This window comes from Corvus kubaryi, unplaced genomic scaffold (genome assembly GCF_017639235.1).
Source record: "Corvus kubaryi isolate FWS band 111438036 unplaced genomic scaffold, C.kubaryi_AGA036_p1.0 76, whole genome shotgun sequence".
Classification (NCBI taxonomy): domain Eukaryota; kingdom Metazoa; phylum Chordata; class Aves; order Passeriformes; family Corvidae; genus Corvus; species Corvus kubaryi.
Window position 1 is genome coordinate 9,394,583 of NW_024582063.1, and position 20,062 is coordinate 9,414,644.

A 20,062-nucleotide genomic window follows, 5' to 3' on the forward strand; every position below is an offset into this window, starting at 1 on the left:
TCTGCCAAGTGAGGAAGGTTAAGCAAAGGTGTGGGGATGGCACACATAGATAAAACACTGTGGTATCCAGCTGTGGGCTCATGGGGATGCTGCTGAGCACAGGGGAAGCCTGTCCTGAATCAGTGCTCTCAGTTATGCTTGTTGATAATGCTTTCCTTGTGGATATGTGAGCACCTTCAGCCATTTTACTATTGAAACGGAGTCAGGAACCTTTGCACAGACCCTGAATCACAATCCTTTGGGACCTGAAAGTATAGGAACAGTGTTTTGCATTCTTGCTAGGTTTTCCTTCTCAGAGCATCAGTTTTCTTACTGCCTCTGTGGATCCACACACAGAGCGACACCTCTACAGCTGCAAAGAGCTAGGGCTGCTTGTCTCCTCTCCATGTTCTGCTCACGGAATATTCTTTGACACTCTTTCTCTTGCTGCCATGTTTGTTGGTTCCCTGGAATGTAGTGGGCAAAGTAAGAGGTCGGCTCTGCCTTTTTGTAATTTTGGGGAATTTTTTTTTTTAAATTTTGTGGTTACACTTCTGTGATTTTTCTGGAGGTCTCAAAACACTTGCCTTCCCTTTCCTAACTGCAAGCATAATAAACCAAACAATGTCCAGGGACTGACCTTTTGGGATTTGCACATTTTTGCAATATTATTATTTTTAAATTATTATAATATTTGATATTGTAGCAATTATTATATAATTATTTTATTAGTATGTTATTTTATTATATTATACAGCCTTTCAAAACTTCAAGCAAAACTTCTTTCTTCTTCTCTTCCAATTTTTTTTAGCCGCTCATCAGCTATTATTGATCGCCTCCGCACTTATTTTACTGCCCTCAGCGGCACGAACAGGAAAAGAACCAAACAGGAACCTCCCTACAAAAACTCACCCGAAAAAGCGCAAATCCCACCCAAAATCCCCGCTCAGGACGCGTGACGTCCCAGGGCCCCTCACGCCGGGCCCCGCCCCCGCGGCCCGCAGGGGGAGCTCCGCCCCCGGGCGCGCGCCCGGCCGGGGCCGTGTGAAGCGCACCTTTTGCACGAGTCCCGCTCGCCGCGGGCGGGGCCTGCGGGGGCGGGGCGGGAGGGGAAAGCCGGGGGGCTGAGCCAATGGGAGCCGCCGTTCCGCGGCGCGTCACGGGCGGCCCCGCCCGCTCTCCGTTTCGGTCGAGGGCGGGCGGAACGGGGCGGCCGCGGCCCGATGGGCGTTACCGGGCGGGGGCGGGGCCTCGCTGTCGCGAGGGCGCGCGGGCCAATGGCGAGCCGGGCCGGGAGCGGGGGCGGGAGGGCACGGCCGGGCGGGCGGGGCGCGCCGGCCAATGGGGCGCGGGTGGAGGCGTGGCCGAGGCGGCGCTCGGGTTCCGTGTGAAAAGAGTGAGGGGGCTCGGGTGCAAAGTTTGCTCGCCCGGCGCCTGCGGAGGGAGCGGCGGCGGCGGTGGCGCGGGGGGAGCGGAGCGCAGCGGCCGCCCGAGCGCTCGGGGCTCCGACCGCCCGCCGCGCTCCTCGTGCCTCCGCTGGGCAGCCGCGATGTGCGAGGGGATGGCGGCGCAGGGTCCGGGCGGGCCGCGGTGCTGGCAGAACCGGCGGGCGCGGCTGCTGTGCATGCTGGCGCTCACCTTCCTGTTCTTCGTGGTGGAGGTGGCGGTGAGCCGCGTCACGTCGTCGCTGGCCATGCTCTCCGACTCCTTCCACATGCTCTCCGACGTGATGGCCCTGGTCGTGGCGCTGGTGGCCGTGCGCTTCGCCCAGCGCACCCGCGCCACCAAGAAGAACACATTCGGGTGGGTGCGGGCCGAGGTGATGGGCGCCCTCGTCAACGCCGTGTTCCTCACCGCCCTCTGCTTCACCATCCTGCTGGAGGCCATCGAGCGCTTCACGGAGCCCCACGAGATCCAGCAGCCGCTGGTGGTCATCGCCGTGGGGGTGGCGGGGCTCATCATCAACCTGCTGGGGCTCTGCCTCTTCAACCACCACGGCGTCGGGGGCCACGGGCACGCCCACGGCCACGGGCACTCGCACGGCGGCCGGCAGCACCCCCGCGGCAGCCCCAAGCCCGAGCAGCCGCCCGGGGACGGGGAGACTGCGCTGCACCGCGAGGAGACCAGCACCTTGGTGGAGAACTGCAGCAGCTCCAACGGAGTCAGCCAGGAGAAACTGGGTAAGCCCCGCGGGGTAAGCGCCGCTGCCCCATCCAGGCGTAGAAAAGCGGGAGGGGTCCTTTCCCCGAGTAGGGCGGTGGCCGTCCTGGTCCCACCTGGTGCGGGCTCTGTGAGGGCTATCTATCCGCACTCCTGGGAACGAGATGAGAAACTTTGTTAGCAGCTCTTGGGGCACATGGCTGTCGCACCTCTTCCTCACGCCTTTCCTTCGGATGCCCTAAGCCGCATGTTTGTTTTGCAGACAGGTCAGAGTGTAAAAGAGTCTTAGGATAAAGCAGTTTGCCCTGGGGAGAAAAGTTGGTTCTGCAAGGAAAGGCACATGACAAGCGTTTCTTGCCTAGCGACGCGAGCTGTCACAAGACGCTGTCCTAATGCCATCCGAACTGGCTGCACATCAAATGGAGCGCGGCTCAGTGCCTCGGTCCCGGCAGCTGGATTGCTCCATTGGGTCAGTTATCAGCTACCTGGGAAGCTACTCTCCATCTAAACCAAACATACTGAAGTCTACTCCACTGCGATAACGCTGTGCTTCTTAATAGCATCGGTATTAATAGGAAGAAGTCTTGGAAGTTGCCAGTCAGAACTGTGGAAGCCGGAATGTGGAGCATGCTGGTGTCAGGGCACATGTGTGGTGTCTTGGAATAATTTTTCTTTAGCTTTCTAAAGCATGCGCCTTCCCACTCACCTGCATGCAGACATACATTTAAAATCTTCCCTTCCCAATTGTGGTTAAACTGTTTTATGGGTAGGAATTTTTTTGGGTTATTTTTTAATGTATCCAGAATCCTGGATAGTTCCTTTTGAAGCAGCTTGATCAAAGCCAAGTATTGCGTGCTAGCAGAGTGAAAGGTGTGTGTGATTGCCACTTATCTGTTCCTAGGGCATCCTTGTCACCAGAAGGAATGGACTTCGGGCTTTGGAACCAATTTCTCTCTTTCAGTTTCAGGGTGACATCAGGAGACCATTGTTTTAGCTTAAAGGGAGCTTTAATTGATAGGAGTGAACTTTGCTACAGTTTCAGATTTTCTGTGGTCAGAGGTTCCAGTACACATTTGAGGAACTTAGTTTCTGTTTCTCCGACTCCATGTTGGCTTTGGAAAGACAGGTTTTTCAAGAGGATGGGAAAGTTCCTCTGAATACACTACACCATTTTCTTGACTACATAATAAGCTCTTAATGTTCGTTTAGTTCCAACAGAGGTGTCCTAATAATTAGTTTCAAACAATGTAAAATTCCCTTAACCCTTTGTCTCATAGATATCTTGGCTTGGGAATTATTCTTGCATGGTGAAAAATTGTGCTTTTAGCCAAGTTTTGGACTAGTTAGACCAAAAGGTTAACTTATAGCATGGATTAAAATGCATATTGTTGTGAGCTAACATGGCTGGAATGTCTCATGGATGTGCCTCTGGCAGTAACAAATAATTTGTTGTGGGTATTTAGGTGGTAATAGGGCATAATTTTGGTCACAGTGAAACTTTGAAATAAGTTTGTGTTTCCTTCTGTGCCCTATCATGATCAGGTAATGGATGGAGCTATTCATAGTTTGCCCATGGAAAAGTTTCAGGTAAAGGTGATTGGAGACATGGGAGAAGATGTAAGATGTAGAGCTGAAGACAAGGGTGGTCGTGTGCCTTCACTGGAAATCACACAGTGGGGTAGTCCCCGATTTCCTAAGGTGGAAGTGAAAAGTAGGCATAGCCTTAGGGGCTAGTCCTGCACAGGCATTTCTATGCATGCACTTTATGTAAAATAATCAGTTTATTGTTATGTTTCAATGAACATATTTCAAATGGACTTGTTTTAACCATTTGCCATTAAAAAAAATTCAAGATCTTTCTGGGGCTGTGTTTCCTGTTACCCACTCTTGTAGACAGCTGTACTGACTTTCCAGATCTCCATTATTCCAAGTACTTGGTACAGAGCAGAGCGTTCCTCTTTCCTCACTCTCATCATGGACTTTGAACTCTGTAACCTAAGACATTTCCCTCTAATGTATTTACTTCTCTGGAAAGTTACAGGTCCCATGTTCCATAACTCCTAGAGGCAGTGTGGAAAATGTAGCTGGAGCTTCAGGGCAGAAGCGTACTGGATGAGTTAATGAGCTGGGGCTTGGAACTCAGCCTCAGTAGGAGCCCACTCCTTCTTCAGAGAGGAGAGGACTTGTGCACACTCTACAACTGCAGAATCGCAGCCACAAGAGCAGAACAGCAGAAGCTGCACGTCTTGTTAATGTTTACAAAGTTCTGAACTCAATAACCTCAGAAGCAGTAAGAGCTCCTTGTTTCAGTTTGTCAGGCCAGGGGCCAGTGCCTGTTGTGTTTCTTTAGCATTGGAAATATCCAAAGAAGAACTTTTGAAGAAAAGCAGGAGGTTAATCATGTAGAATTCTCTCCAGTTTGAACACTGGAAGATGATTTTCTTGCAGAAAGCATTCTTTGTAATGATGTGTGTATTTATTCCCATGTAGCTGGTTAGCTGTGTTGGCGTGGTAAATATTGCAGACAGGTGTGGCAAAGGAGGGCACTAAAATGGCCATTTATGCACAATCCATGGCTTTGGATATCAGAAGCTGTGTGCTACTCAACAGCTATATGTCGCTTGCATAAAATGTAATTTTACTACTTATTTATTTATTCTGAAATAGAAATAACAGTAGTTCATAGCCTCTCAGAGCTTCAGTGATAATTTACACTGCCCTATAGTCAGTTCTGCTGGTAAATTCTGCATTTTAAATCTAAAATTTCAGCTGATTGTATCTCACTGGCTCCATGCACCATCTTGGAAAAAATTCCTTTTCCTTGAATTCAGAAGCCTCTTGAAAATGCATTGGTAAACCTGAAAAGAAGCTGCTACACAGCTGTATTCATACAGCTTTTGAGCTTCTGGCTTCAAATGTTAATCTGAAATAGCAGTGCAGTCCTGTGGTTAAAGAGAGATTTTAGCAATGTGATCAGTCTACCAGTGTTTCAACAGAAGGAACAAATGTGACCAACTGAGCTACTTAAACCACCATTTTACATATGCTCTGTAGTTCTGCATGTTGTTTAAGAAACAAACAGTGAATAGGCAAATGGTTAAACAGCTGGAAAAGGTGAAAGTAGTTTTTCAGTAGAATAAGTTAAAATGTGGTCATCTTCATTCTTTGCCACTCTGCAGCTTTAAGCTCCATGTAGAAACAGTTGCCTTCTAAGACTGTTTAGATCACTTATTGGGACAACTGAATTTTCCTCAGCCAGAGAAGGTGTCGCTAAGTGTGTGGGTTGAGTTGCTTTTTGGTTTCATACACAGTGTGCCATGCTTACTGTTGGATATGATTTTATAAGAAATTACAGTAACATGTTGTATTATAGCTCATGCCTAATTGTTTTATTGTTTTCTTGTCAGGTGATATGAAAGATGACATGAGTGATGTACAAGTGAATGGGAATGCTGGCCATTATCCTCTGGATGAAGAGGAGGTTGAAGAAGACTCTAGTGCACAACTTAACATGCGTGGAGTTTTTCTGCATGTTTTTGGAGATGCCTTGGGTTCAGTCATTGTGGTACTGAATGCCTTGCTCTTTTATGGGTTGTGGAATCCATGCCCTGAAGATGGGCCTTGCTTTAATCCATGTGTCAATAATCATTGCATGGAAAATGCTACTTTATCCCAAGCACTTGGCAGAGCTAACAAGTCCGAGCAAGAGGGCATTACTGTGGCTGGTCCTTGCTGGTTGCTATATTTAGATCCTGTGCTTTGTTTGATTATGGTCTGTATACTCCTATACACAACTTACCCGTTACTTAGGGAGTCAGCCCTTATCCTTCTACAGACTGTTCCCAAACAAATAGATGTCCATTCTTTGAACTCAAAGTTACGTACCCTCGAAGGAGTCGAAGCAATCCATGAATTACACATTTGGCAGCTAGCAGGCAGTAGGATCATTGGCACTGCTCACATCAAGTGTCCTGACCCTTCCACGTACATGATGGTGGCAAAGCGCATCAAAGAGATCTTTCACGACGAAGGGATTCATGCAACTACCATTCAGCCTGAGTTTGCCAGCGTTGGCTCCGAGTCAGGGAGAGGGAAATGCGAGTTGCCTTGCAGGACTCAGTGTGCTTTGAAGCAGTGTTGTGGAACAGGAGAAGATAGTACTGCAAAGAAGACAGAAAAATCCTCATCACTTAGTATTTCTTGTTCAGAAGTTGTCATTGAATTTCCAAAAACGAGGAGGACTAAGTCGGAGAGCATCCCTTCAGTGAAGCTGGAGGCAAACACCGATCAAAACGAGCAGTTTGAGTCATCTTTGTAACTCCCTGAAGGGTGCTACCTGAGTTGTGGTGACTTTGTCAACAGCTGTGTTGCAAGAGGAAGAGACAGATGTTTGAGATGCAATTTTGCCAAGTAGTGTAATTGCTGAAGTCCTTGTTCTTGTCATATTGCTAAATATAGAATGCTTGTTTTAAAGAATATAATGTCACTGTCATGATACAATGTGTTTGTGTTGACTTTGTTTGACTGAGATAGACAGGAAGTGCACCAATGCTGTAACACTTCAGAAAACCAGTTTCAACATTTCAGCAGAGACACTTTTTGCTGTGCTTCAAATTAAGATACTTTTTTCCAGTGAAAAGGTATTTGAGGGATAAGCATGTAGGAACTCAATTTGTGTTACAGATTCTTTGGACCTGCTTTCTCCTTTAATATTTGATTTGTAGATATTTTAATATATTGTTTATTTAGAAGCCCTAAGAAAACCAAAGTTCGTAGAACATTTTTAAAGATATAACTACTAAAAACTGGAAACCACTTTGCAGTTTCACATATTTTTCTTAAAGCTATGTAATAATAATAAATGTGAAGGCTTTTCTAGTGAATTTATTGCACAGCATATTTTAAAGAGAACATCATATGATTGTCAGAAATTGTCCCCTCTTCTTCTGGTCAGGTAGTGAGGTAATTGAAAACAACAGATGTGAAAGGGTTTTTTTTCTGTCAGAATGGCAGTTCAAGCTACTATATACTGCTCTGTGATTGAGACATGAGACTGGTCAATAAAGTAACACAGTCTTCTACACTTTATAGATTTTCTGCTGTTTTACCTTACTTCCAAGTTTTGTCTGGTCATGAAAGTCTTTGAGGTTTAAAGAACCCTTGACTCAACAGTGCTATGAATAAAGAGCTGGAGCTTAATATTTAGCTGATGCTGAGTTTACTAAGATAAAGAATCAGTTATGTCAATAAGTGCTCTGTTGGGGGAGGTCTGCCTCCAACAATATAGTTCAAGCACCAACAGTGTAACTCATGCTTTCAAGCACAGACAGCAGCTCCCCAGCAAGTCATGTAAAGGTGCATTTTGCTTCTAGCTGAGTGTGTCTGTAAACACTTGCAGTGACTTCAGTCCTGGTCCGCACTGTGTCCTCAGGAGCCCTCCACTGACTTCTGGGGAAGTGGTGCAGGGAGTAATATATTCACTATATTTCACACTTCAAGATGTTTATGTATTACATAATTTCACTTCCTCAGTATCCAAATCTGTGGTTTAAAATCTTGACTCAGTTAATTGACAACTGGCTCTAAACAAGCTGTTAGAGTGTGCTGCCAACTTAGACCTTAGGAAAGGAGAAACTGCTGTGTGGACTCTGAATTTGGCAGAGACTAGATGAGAGTTCAATGATAAAACATACAAGAAATCTAATCTAAAACCTTGGCCCTTTTGATCCACTCTCACGTTATGTACAGGATCTAATGTCTTGTGATTAATGGATTGCTCCTATGTGCAAAACTGGAAAACAGCTCAGATCTTCCATTGTTTGCTCTTTGACTCTGGTTATGATAAACACTTTGCCTCAGTTTCCCTGTCTTCAAATGGGGATAATACCTACCTCACAGGGGTGTTGTGAGGCTTAACTATTGTGTGATGAGCTCTGAGATCTGTTACTGGAAGGCACTGGAAAGAGGATAAGATACTAGATTACCTGGCATTTACTACTTCTACAAATGTATTGCAATACCTAGGCACAACCAGAGGGAACTGAGGAGAGTTTTGGCCTTACGAAATTTTTTGATGCTGTGGTTTTCAGGTTTTTAACAGTATTTAAATGTAGATTTTTTTAAAAAAGAATGTTTTGTTAGTGAAGGGAATGTAGCTTTGCCTCCAGATACATAACACCTCCCTAGTTTGCATTTCTAATTTGTGTCTTGCATCATAATTTCTCCTAAATAGTACAAAATAGTCCTGCTGCTCATTGGACCTGGATTGGCCCACGTCATGTCAGTGGTCTCACCCAAGCTCTTAGCAGAGCCTTGCAGTCAACTCTCGATTATCCATGGGTGGATTACCAGTGTTGTGCATTAACTGTGCAGCCTGTGGAGCCAAGAGCAGCCCCCTGCTCACGCCACGCTCTGGCCAAGCGCTGTGTGCCAAAGCATGGGAATGGTGGAGGCGCTGGCTGTGCTTCCAGGGTGCTCATCGCAGGCTGCATTGCCTGGGTGCAGCACAGCACTGCCCGGGGGTTTTTCCCCTTGGCTGCTCAGATGCATCGGCAGGAAGCTGTGGGTGCTGGATGGGTGGGCTTGGCTTTGTGCTGGCTTGGGGAGGTTGGTGCTTCCCAGTCACCAGCATTGCTCACCTTTTTCTGTGTTTATGCTTGTTGTATAGTCTCATAAACTAACTTAAATGTATTAATATAGTATTTATATATGTTTTTGTTTTGTCTGAATTACCTTAACTCTTTTTTCTGTTACCTGTATATGATCTAGAGTTGACTGTTAAATGAGATCTTGTATGAGACTACATTTGCAGAGTATGCTACCACTGCTACTATACTACAGAGTATTAACCAAGTAAATTTTGAAATGAACAAAGTAGTATTTTTATTTTAAATGTGTATCCTTGCTTTCTGTGGTAAACTTTCACTAATTATTTTCATCACTAGTTTAAAATTGGTCTCAATCATTAGTATGAATTGTTGAGGTCCTGCCATATGTCACTAATGCACCATAGAACTACTGCTCTTTAGTTTATTTAAAATAATACCAACAAATCAAACCATGGTAGCACTGAGAAGTCTGACTTCTCTCCTGTTGCTCTTATAAAATGAGGGCAACTAGTAAGTCATAACAGTTACCATCATTGGTTAATAGTCTCAGTAAATGCATCTGAATAGATGGAGTTGTAGTCACTAATTCCATTTTAAACTATTTAATCTTTTGGTTTGGTTTGGTTTTTTTGTTTTGTTTTGTTTTGGTTTTTTTGGGTTTTTTTGTGCCAGAAATCATATTTTTCTATTTCTGTGTCCATTGCAGGCAATGGCTAGCTAAAAAGTCAAAAAACTCTCCCCGTCATTATTTTAAGTATCTTGACAGGATGCAGAGGTGACAGTGATGATGATGATGATGATGGGGGCAGAATGGGGAGTTTCGTGGCCTCTCTGTCATGTGCCCTGTTGCACGTGCAGCACCAGCTGGTGTTACCAGGGCCCTTTAGTCTCCTTAACCCTCGATGGCAAACTCCCTGAAAGCATAGACTGAGGTCAAGGTGGTGGCTGTGCAGCAGCAGGAACACAATTTCTCTGTTTTGGCTGTAGGAGACCCGACTATAGCCCGCTAACTTGTGAAATAGCTTGCTTTTTTTTTTTTAACTTGATCTGTCTGGGGTTGTACAGACTTGATTTGTTCTAAAGTTCACATTTTAAGAACACTGAGAGCATTCAAAAGCACTGCACAGTCTCTCTTTCCTATTTTTTTTTTTCCCACAAAGCATGAAACTAGTGAATCTCATGTAAGTGAACACTGCAGGGGTGGGGAGCTAATTGTATTGTGTATCACATTCCTGAATTTTTAAAATAAAAACAATTATGGAACACTGATTTTAAGGAAAAATAAGTTTGTACTTCAGTGTCTAGATTGTTTAGGCTTCTGATTAAATGTGTCAGAGATGTACTGAACATCACTGGATGAAATACTTTACCCTTACTCCATGTCTCATCCAGGAACATGCTATTTTAGAATCACTTCCTAGATTATATCTGCACCTAAGTGCAGTGCAGAACTAATTCAGACACTCAGTGGGCTAGCCACAGTACCATCAAGCTTCCTTTTTAGCAGAGTAAATTGTTTCTGTGGAACCCCTAATAATTGTAGCTCAACTGCTTTCAACAGCCAGTGTGGGCTTTTGGTAATATCTGTAGCTGCCACATCGCGGTGTGCGGTATGGACATACACAGAGTTATGTAAAACAACCGGCCCCAACTTGTGACTCCCCAAAAGTCATGGCAAGGGCTCAGTCCTGAACATTTCTGTATTCTTAAATAGTTTCATCGGGCTGACGAGTACTTACTTGCACACCAGGAATTACTTGTGGGAGTGAGTCCAAAGCTTCTGCCAGTGCAGCCTGGCTTTTAAAGAAAAAAAGTACCTAGATTTTCTGGATGTATTAAAATCAGGACTGCTATGGTGTTTCTAAGTTTGCTGTCGAAATACTGTCATTTCGATATAATTCCAGGATTTATTCCTTTTCCCCATTCTCCAAAAAGAAATGGGAAAAAGCCCACTGAGTGTCCTAAGACTTGTTAACAAGTTTAGCTAAACTGACGTTGCTGTTTGCTTCTGAAATCGGGCCATGTGAATTTATTAAACACTGCCTGGTGGGGTTTGGGGAGGAGGGATAAAGATTCTTGCCATTCTCCTTCCCCTGCCCCCTGCTTTGACTGCACTTTCTAATCTCTTCAGCTATGGAGAGACCAGGGGGGATGGAGGGGGCGAATTTTGTAACTAGATTTTCCGAGTTCCACGTGGAGGGAATGGGAAATACTGCTAACTATATTTAAAAGCATATAAATATGCTCTGCATATTTTAGTTCCATAGCATAGCATCAGTTACACCCTTCTGAGGTATGCATTTAAGTGGTTCGGGTCCACAGTATCTTTGGTTTTTCCTTCTCTGCTAGACAGAAAGAGGTGGATGCTCCATTTGCCTGAGCTAAAGCCAGACTTGACAATTTTCCAAATCAAATGTAGCTTTGCTGATAACAGAAGGTCTGATTATTCCTTGTGACCTTTGCTTTGTGTAGTTAGCTGCCTGTGAGGTACAGCACCACGTTTTAGCAGGCTCACATTTATACTTTTTGTACTCACCGTGTTGTCTAACTAGTTGAAAAGCAAAACCACAAAGCTGAAAAACACCTTTCATCTGTAAGTCTCCAAAAAGCACATGGGATTAATTTGGCTTCTTTATTTTCATGTCCTGGATCCTTTTCCTGAACAATGTTAAAGTATGATTGGCATAACTTGTTCATTGATGATATTTCTTTTTGCCTTATTTTAAAATAAAGAATAATATTCTTTTTTTTCTTTCTTCCTATTTTTTTTTGTTTTTAAGTAGTAAAGTGCTGAGAAAATAAATGGAGCTCTTGACTGTCAAATACATTTAGTTGGGATTTCTTTCTCAGATCAGCTCCTAGGAAGGAATCTAACTAGTAGAAATGCACTGTCAGCATCTCCCAGAACCTCAGAATCAAATGCAAAGAGCAAAAATAGAAGAGGAGGTTAGTAAATGGGTTGTAAAGTCCTGGCCTCCAGGTGCAATTAAAAGAATAGTTGCTCAGTTCTAGTATCAGGAAGAGTTAATTATGCAAAATACGTTTTTTTTATCTCAAAGGAAAACAGCTTTTGAAAAGAATAAAAAAACCTCTTCTTGACCTGTTAATTGGCCATGGTTAAATATCTGATGTAAGGGTCAATAAGGTAGGCTTTCTAATATGAGTCTATACTATTTTTTCAATGTCTTTGGAAGAAAGCTGCTTTAGAGCAGAAGATGTTTTGGTGCTTTTCAGCTTCATTTGTTTCAATTCAGAAACACTGCAGTTTGCACAGTTTTTTGGGAGAAAAAGACTGACTGCAGCTGCCAGCACTACTACTGAGGAGGGCAGGATGGTGACCAATACCTGCCTTGAGCTGTTAATAAGCTTGCAATGATGAGTTCATTTTGGAGCCCTTCACTGGTGCAGCTTCAGCAGCTCCTTTTTCTGCTTCAAGAGGGAAAAGTGATTCCACATTATTAGTTATATGTGCAGGAGGGTATGTTTGGTTGTGCTGTAAGCACTGCATGTGAGCTTGAGTTTTGCCATTTTCCAAAGCTACTTCTACCACTTCATGACAGGATGTGATTTAAACTTACTATGAACATCCTTTATGAGACATGCTGGTGTGGGAAATTTAAATTAGCAGGAAGGGAAGCTTCAGGTCTATAGCTTATTTCTGCTTTTGCATGTACCTTCCTGTATGTCATTCCTAGACCTTGTACCTCAGATAGCTGCCTGACCACAAGGACCAGATCCAGCTCCCAGAACAACTCCTTGCTGCTTTTCAGAGGAGCTAATGTCACAGGAGAAGGGTGGGATGCGAGTGTCTAACTCCAGGCAGACAAGCACTTTACAGCAGGCACCTTCTCAGGCTGATCCGCGCTAGTTTCCCAAATCTGGCATGAAAGCCTTGCCACTGAAACTTTGGCTAGCATTTATATGTATTTGTGTTTTGGTTTATCTATTTTTTTTTTGTGACAATCAACACAAACATTAAAGTATTGCTGAGACCAAATGGCAATCCCTACCCCCCATCACCCAAGCTCTGTTTCTAGTTACAACATTGGTCGGCTTCCCAGCGCTTCCCTCCTGCACCAGCTCCTGCAGCTAAGAATAGCCCTGGTGATGCTGTGGAACAGGATGTGCAACCTGCTGGGCTTCCTGCATTTGTGCTTGTGTTGCTGGCCTGGGCTGAAGCCTGTCCTCATCTTCCCCTGGACTCACTGGGTGGATTTGTTAGATTTAATTTCATGTATTAGGTTTGCTGTGGGTTGGCCCACACTTGTTTCTGTTGCATTCTGTGCTATAGGCAGCTGCATTCTGCAGTATAGGCAAGACCTCAGCCGAGGGAGTTACTTGCTGCCAGTCTCCTGTGCTTTAGAGTGTGTCTGCAGAGTGTAAGGGGATGCTGCTGGCCTGCCGCAGACCTGGATTCAGCTTCACTGCTTGGTTTGATGTTACCGTGTGATCCCTCTAGCTGAGGGTGCAGAGAGTACAGCTCGGGGAGTCTCTGCAGGTAACTGGGTCACTGCTGCTTACTTGAGCTGGGTGCTCATACTCCTAGTTCAGGAGTGAACAACACTCCCACAGATAAATGCTGCACATACTGCCTACCCTCAAGATCTTTTCATCAGGCAGTGCTGACTGGAGATGCAGTCCATCGTTTTATCCTGTGCTGCCTTGGGCTCTACCCCAGTCAGTTGCAGACAAGTACATTTTCCCTTGAGAAAGGGATTATGTGAGTTAGCAAAATTTGGGTGATGATTTTCACTTGTATTTTTGTGGGCATGTGGGAAGGTTCTGACCCAAATAGATGGGGTTGATTCTGCATGCTTCCAGCTGAGTGTTAGGAGGGGTTGGGCTTAAGTACCAGCTAAAATCCAGGCTCAAGCAGTTCATCCTAAATATCCATACTGGCAGAGGTCTTAGACTTCTATGTCATGCTAGTTTGAAGTGATTTTCTCTTCACATTGCTGATCAAAAAAAAAAAAAGGAAAGAATTGTGTTTAATTATCACAAGAATTCTTACCCAGCCTTGGTAGGTGCATTTCCAGTTCGTTGAAAACCTCCCTGCACGCAGCAGTGGCACAGTAAGAGACACTGACGAGTTAGTCGGCAAGTTATCACTAAAAAGGAGGTGTTTGGTGCGTATGCTTGAGCTTGGAAGTGGAATGACACTTGGCACCATAATGTCCCAGTTATCTTTTTCTGAAGGAGTAGGAAAACTGCAGAACTAAATATTGAGTCAAGTTGCGTGGGCAGAGCTCCTGTGTCAGAGCTGCGCTGACGTCACAGCCGCAGCGTGACATCACGGGCCGTATGTGAAAAGCCCAGAGCATCACCCAAGCTCTATGTGTTATTCAAAACCTCAGTAACATTTGCTGAAAACTTGCATGGTTTGGTGGGTTTTTTGTCCCTTTTCCCATTCCCTTAATGCTGAGAAGTTTAGCCACACAGCTAAGGGGAGAGTGTGTTGCTCAACTGCCTTGCAACACTGCGTGCTGCTCTGAAAAAAAAGGTGCCATTGAACCCAGAGTTTGAGCACCACTGCACTTGGTGTGCCCTTTCTAAAAGTATCTACAAAAACAAGGTAATGTCAAAACAATATTTCTCTACTGAAAGCTGGTGAGATACTCAAGACCACAGCTTCTGCAGTAGCCTTCTGTAATGCTCTTATCTGCTGTCGTCTTCCCAGAGAGTTATCTGAGTTACTATTACTGCATGTGCATGCAATAATTAATGTGGCATGGAAATACGATAGGGCAGATACTGGAGTTCTTTAGATCTTTTCTTAAGAATAGAAAATCTGATCTATGAGATTTTTGCCAAAACTTCTTTCATCTCTGATAGTATCAAAAAGGCAGGCCACTTCTCCCATGGTGGTGACTCTGGTTAGTAGAGAGCAAATGAAATTATGGCATCAATGGAGAAAGATGAGCAATGGAGTGTGTATGGGGTTTGATTTTGGAGTGGTTGTATTTTCCCCCTCCTGCAGCTGCTTTAATGAGGGTAATGGTTTTCTTTGGTTTTCCTCTATAGCTCTGCAGTGCTCAACAGCTTATTACTGAGAGACCTACACTTGGAGTCCGTGGAAATCCAAGTTAGTGAAAGACAGGGAAAAACATGCTTAAACATATCACAGCTGAAGCTGAGACCTTAATCTTTCTGAGACAGAAGGTAGCCAGCAGAGCCTCAGCTGTTCCATCAGGAAAGGTTAGTGTGAAGTACCAAGCTTAACTCACTGCTACAGAAATGGTGTAGAAAATCAGGTAACAGCAGTTTTCTTTCACCCCCAAGCATATGAGAAGTAGCCTCTCTCTGCAAGAGCCTACAGCTTGACAAAAATAATGTCTTTGCATGGGGGTTTGTTGCTGGCAGTGGTAAAATCCTGACAGAGCAGTATTTCTCAAAATGACTTAAGGTAAAGTCAGATATGGAGGGTTCTTATGCAACATGAGAGTTCCCCTTTTGAAACAGTGGTTTGGAGAGAAAAAAGTCATTGGTCTGGGCTAGGACAAAAATTAAACGAGATAAACAAGGATGGATGGCTGCCATGTTTCCTTTCCCCTTTATCTCTAAACCTTAACCTCAAACTGAAAATTTGAGGTTAATGCAGTGCAGAGTGTCTGCAGCTACTGAAACCAGCTATGTTTTAATAGATCTTACTTATTCAATGATGATGAAGGTTTGAAAGTTCCTCTAGGTAACAGAAATATTTCTGTGTTTTTAAAGTTCAAATGCAAGTATTTTTTAATATTATTAAGAATATTTTAAAATCAAATAATTAATTCTCCTGATAAAGCATTTCATAAATGATTTCCTTATTCTATATCCTTGTTTCTAATTCACAGAACATAGAAATAAACTTCATTTTCAAAAACCTGTCCAATTTTTGCTAACGTATTATTTTTCTTTAATATCAGCTAGAAAAAAAGGAAGTTTCAGTTAATAAAAAGTGGAGCTAACCACACAATTTTGGTAGCAGGTCACTCGCCACTAACAAGTATTCAGCACTTTGCAGAGCTGAGTAGCTGTAGACCATGCTGTGAAAACAGGGACCACGGCAATAAATGAGGGTGGAAAAATGTTTGCTTGAACTTCATGAAGAAGAAGCTGCTTTAGTGATACATAAGAAAATGTATCTATTCCTAAGATGCATTTTAACTTGCACTATACATAGCATCCTGAAAAACTAATCCTTTAAGACACTGGTGATGTGATGGTGAATTTATTCCAGAAATAACCAGATTAGATCCTGTTCTATGCAGTGATTTATCCAGCCAGTGAAAGTATGGTAGGGGAGGAGTGGAGAGCATGATAGATGCAGTTCTGGACTGCACATCACTCAGCTACTCCTTCCAGGACATGTGATCCTTCTTTTAAATAATGTAAGGGTATGCTGAGGGTTTCACCCAAATATGATTATTCTACTTTTCATACAACTTGGTTCTGACAGGAGCTTTGTTCTGACAGATTCTTTCTGAAGGGGATTGTCTTAACCAAATTGGCTTCAAGGTATCTTCCTGTGACAATGCCTTCAGGGGCCACACGCTGGCTGGCTGAGCCAGTGACACTGTTTTCCTGTGCTCAATAGGAGTGCAAGACTCTGAACCAAGTTGAGCTGGATGGAAGGTATTAAAGACCTGGAAATGTGGAATAATATGCTGAAGGCAAGGCCAGATTAATTCTCAACACTTTAAGCCTTTGTTAAGAAAAGTTGGGCTCTTGGGTTTTGGGGATGGGAGGTGGTTGTTTTGTTTGTTTTGGGTTTTTTTACTTTCTGCACCTGTGACTAACCCTGAACAGAGCCACTCATATGTAGAGGAGGAAAACTTAATATTCATTGAAATTTCACTGAGGTGCTTTTTGGTAGGTCCAAGATGTTTATTAAGTAAATTGCATAGGATGGTAATGGTTGTTACAGGACCCCTTAGAGCATGTTTTCCATCTCACTTTTCATCTCTGATAAGTAGATTATAAGAGCCTGCCCTGGTACAGCATTGGGAACTCTGACAGGTGAAAAGTGCTCTCTGTTCACAGCACAGGCAGGGCTCTGACCTCTGTCGTGCTTCTCATACCTCAAACTCTGCTAGATTGTGCTTAAAGAAATACGAAGTACTCTCTGGGACTCGAAAATGTGACTGATTTCTTTGTAGAAGCCGTGGTTCTCTGAGGGGTCTCATTTATCTCCACATGGACTTCAGTTTCCCCCAAAAGTTAAAATTTCAGTTTAAGGTTAAAATTTCACCACAAGGGGCGGCTTGTAGAAATCTCGAGAAGCATCCAGCAGGACTACAGCTAAGGAAAGAAGCCATCCTCTCTTGGATTGCACCCCAAGCCAACCCAACCTGAGGGATGGAAAACCAACAGTGTTCCTCAGAAAGGTCTGGATTGCTCCTGGTAATCCTGGCTGTGCTGCAGTGATTTTAGGGCCACAGCACATGGGAGAAGCGAGGGCATGACTGCCATGAGCTGGGATGTGCAGGCCAGCTAACCTGTGCTCTGAGCACCTCCTGTCACAGAACACCCATCTGTGCAGCGCTGGCCCTCAATGTTTGAAACTTCCACTCTCTCTATAGGAAAGGCCTCCAAATCCAGGCCATGTGTGACGTAGGTGTAAAGGGAGCAACAGGCTGGTGGAAATGGCACCACCGGTGGTGTAACAACTCTGATAATGGGCTGCCACTCCAGTTGGTCTGGGATCAACGCTGTCACAGAGTTTAGAACTGATGAATGAGTCTTGAAACTCAATTTATGCAGAAATAACTGCTTAAACCTGGTTACTTCTTGTTTCCTTGTGCAGGTGGCTTTTCTAGGCTGTCTGCTTTTTCCACAATAACTTCCAAGCCCTGCTTGGGCAGGGGTTGTCGCCTCCCAGCATACCACTGATCATAGGGGTAGGTATCCTCCAGGCAAGGCTGCTGGATGCTTCCTAATCTGGCAATGAGGAGAAACACCCACCATGAGAGAGTTTGCAGTGTTTCACTAAATAAGTAATAGATACTGAAGTCCCAGGACTTTGGAATCACATGGACTCTGACTTTTCATGCAATGCTGTATAGTGTTTAGGTAAAAGGTTAAAACTATACTTACTCTAAAACAAATCTATACCATAACAGAGATGAAGAGTTTACAAATGTTTTCTTTTAGTTTTTTTCCTCTCACGTGACTTCTTGTTAGAATGCTGGAAACAGACTTCTGTTAACTTTTGGTTATTAAAAAAAGCAAAAAGCAGTCTTAGAAAGAAATTGGGGTCTGACAACCCAGCAGGGTAATGGGAAACTTAATAAATATCCTGTTGTTATAACATCTGTCATTTTAGCATTAACAAGCTCATGACTTTAGCTGTTGTATGATCACAGCTCTACTCTGCAGATTAAGAGAAAGGCTGTTAGACCTTTAGAGTAAAAGATTTCTGCCCAGCAGGATGCTTTAACCTCTTGTATCCTGAAGCAATTTAGCTAAAGCAGCTTGAAAGTGATATAGAGACAGACTCCTGTGCAGGTCAATTAGGAGGGATACAGAAGCAGGTAGACTCAAGGATTTTCCTAATTTTGTTCTCTTTGATGTCCAGAAGAACTAGAAAAAAAACCCCAACCAAGCCCAAAAGAATGTGGTAGGTTTTTGTGGTTTTTTTCTGAATTTGGTCACACTTTGATTTTCTTAAAGGTTGTAGAGAGGAGATTTAAGAGACTGTCTTATTAAATGAATAAACATCACTGGAGCAAAGCTATGGTAGATGTCCATTGCTTGTAAGGCAGTAAATATATATCAACCACAAACAGAGAGTGGTATTTTGGTTCATTTAAAACAGGCCTATGTAAGGACCAGAGCAACTGCATGAATACTGAACTCCATACAGTGTCTCTCACCACCTGTTTCTGAGATTTCTTTAGCCTGTTGACTCATGTTTTTCTTTTCTGGAAGCTAAAGAAAATGCCTGCCATGCTGAAAATGCTTCTGGTTTGGTTTTAATCTCAGATGAAGTTCATCCAGAACAGTTCCATGGTGATAATGTTTCTGACTTCTTTATTTTTTGCTTTTATTGTGTCAGGTGGTGAAATGAGAGCCCTCCGTGATCTGTTTGCAGCTAATGCTTCCCTGCTACACGGCTTCTCAGGCAGGGAGAAGCAGAGGGGCTGAAAAAAGAAGTTGTCTTGGTGCTCAGGCAGAGTCCATAGCATGTTGGATGCAAGCAAGAGCTGTGGCTTTAGAGGAGAGTAAATCCATCTTGTCCCAGAGCACTTGGTTGTCCTCCCTCACTGTCTTCCCTCAGGGCAAGGAAGCACCACATCCAGCCCACACCCACCTCCAGGACTGGTGTCATTCTACAGAAGTATCACAAAAGTATCGTGGATCTCATTGTCTCACAGGATGTAAGGACAAACCACCATGTTCTCATGCTTCTTAGATGCCTCTAAAAAGCCCAGAGGCATCAGTAGCACTCCTAAGTGCTTCCCAGCCCCTGTGTACTTTAGACAAGTGATTTTGCATAGAATTTAGGATCCTTAAATCAGGTTTGTTTGCTTTAGACAGGATTGAGATTGTCTTGGAAATGCTACTATTCTGTTTGGGGAAAATAATCTTACGTATACAGCAGAGATGCCGTCTTGTGTGGCATGACTGGAAAGCCCAGACACGATCTGGGGCACTGGGGGACCCAACGCCCATGCTCAGGTCTTTACTAAGCAGATGGTTTACTTCATGGGCTCTCAATATCTATTCCTTTAAGTGATGTTAAGGCAAGGAGAGAAATCCACACCCTCCCCCCAAATTTTAATACCAGCACAAACATTTCAGTAGCTGGTGGTGGTTTCACTGCAGAGACAGACTCACGGGATGATGACTTTTTGTTTTGTAAAATGCTTTAATTTCCTGAAATAGTTATAAAAAAACCCTGACTCCAAACCACTTTCCATTTTGAAATACTTTTGTGAGTGAAATTACAAGTTCAAGTTCTCTCAGTGTTTTGAGTAGAACAAAACACTTGGACCCCAGTAGCTTTTGCTGAAGGCTTTCAGAGCTGCTAACGTCTAGAAAGTCTGTTATTTGCATGGGTCTAATTAGAACCCATAAAAGAATAAGAGAGATTAAACCCAACAATGCAGTTCAACTGTAGTGCTAAGATCTTGCAATTAAACTAGGCTGTTGGATTATGCATTTTAGCACATGAATTACTCTTTAAGTGATAAATGCTGAACCAAATAATTATCTAAAGCTTTTGGGAAGGGATAATCACTAAGGTTAGGCTGAGAAAAGACAGTACATTTTTTTGGAAAAAGAAATAGAAGTATGGCTTGATGAGAACACAACAAATTGTTCCCTGTGAATAA

The 20,062-nt window shown here is 43.7% G+C and overlaps 1 protein-coding gene across 1 annotated transcript; it reads left to right on the top strand.

Annotated features, from left to right (window-relative positions):
• The first annotated feature begins 1,412 nt into the window (after positions 1 to 1,412).
• On the top strand, positions 1,413 to 11,498 carry SLC30A1 (solute carrier family 30 member 1). The gene is made up of 2 exons (XM_042051601.1): positions 1,413 to 2,159; positions 5,547 to 11,498. The coding sequence occupies exons 1-2, from the start codon at positions 1,529 to 1,531 to the stop codon at positions 6,455 to 6,457; spliced, it is 1,542 nt and encodes a 513-aa protein (XP_041907535.1). The 5' UTR covers positions 1,413 to 1,528; the 3' UTR covers positions 6,458 to 11,498.
• Positions 11,499 to 20,062: the final 8,564 nt, after the last annotated feature.

Bases quoted from the DNA above. Each gene is read 5' to 3' on its own strand.
- SLC30A1 (XM_042051601.1), top strand. From the start codon at position 1,529: ATGTGCGAGGGGATGGCGGCGCAGGGTCCGGGCGGGCCGCGGTGCTGG. The intron at 2,160-5,546 runs GTAAGCCCCGCG...TTTTCTTGTCAG, and splicing joins AGTCAGCCAGGAGAAACTGG to GTGATATGAAAGATGACATG.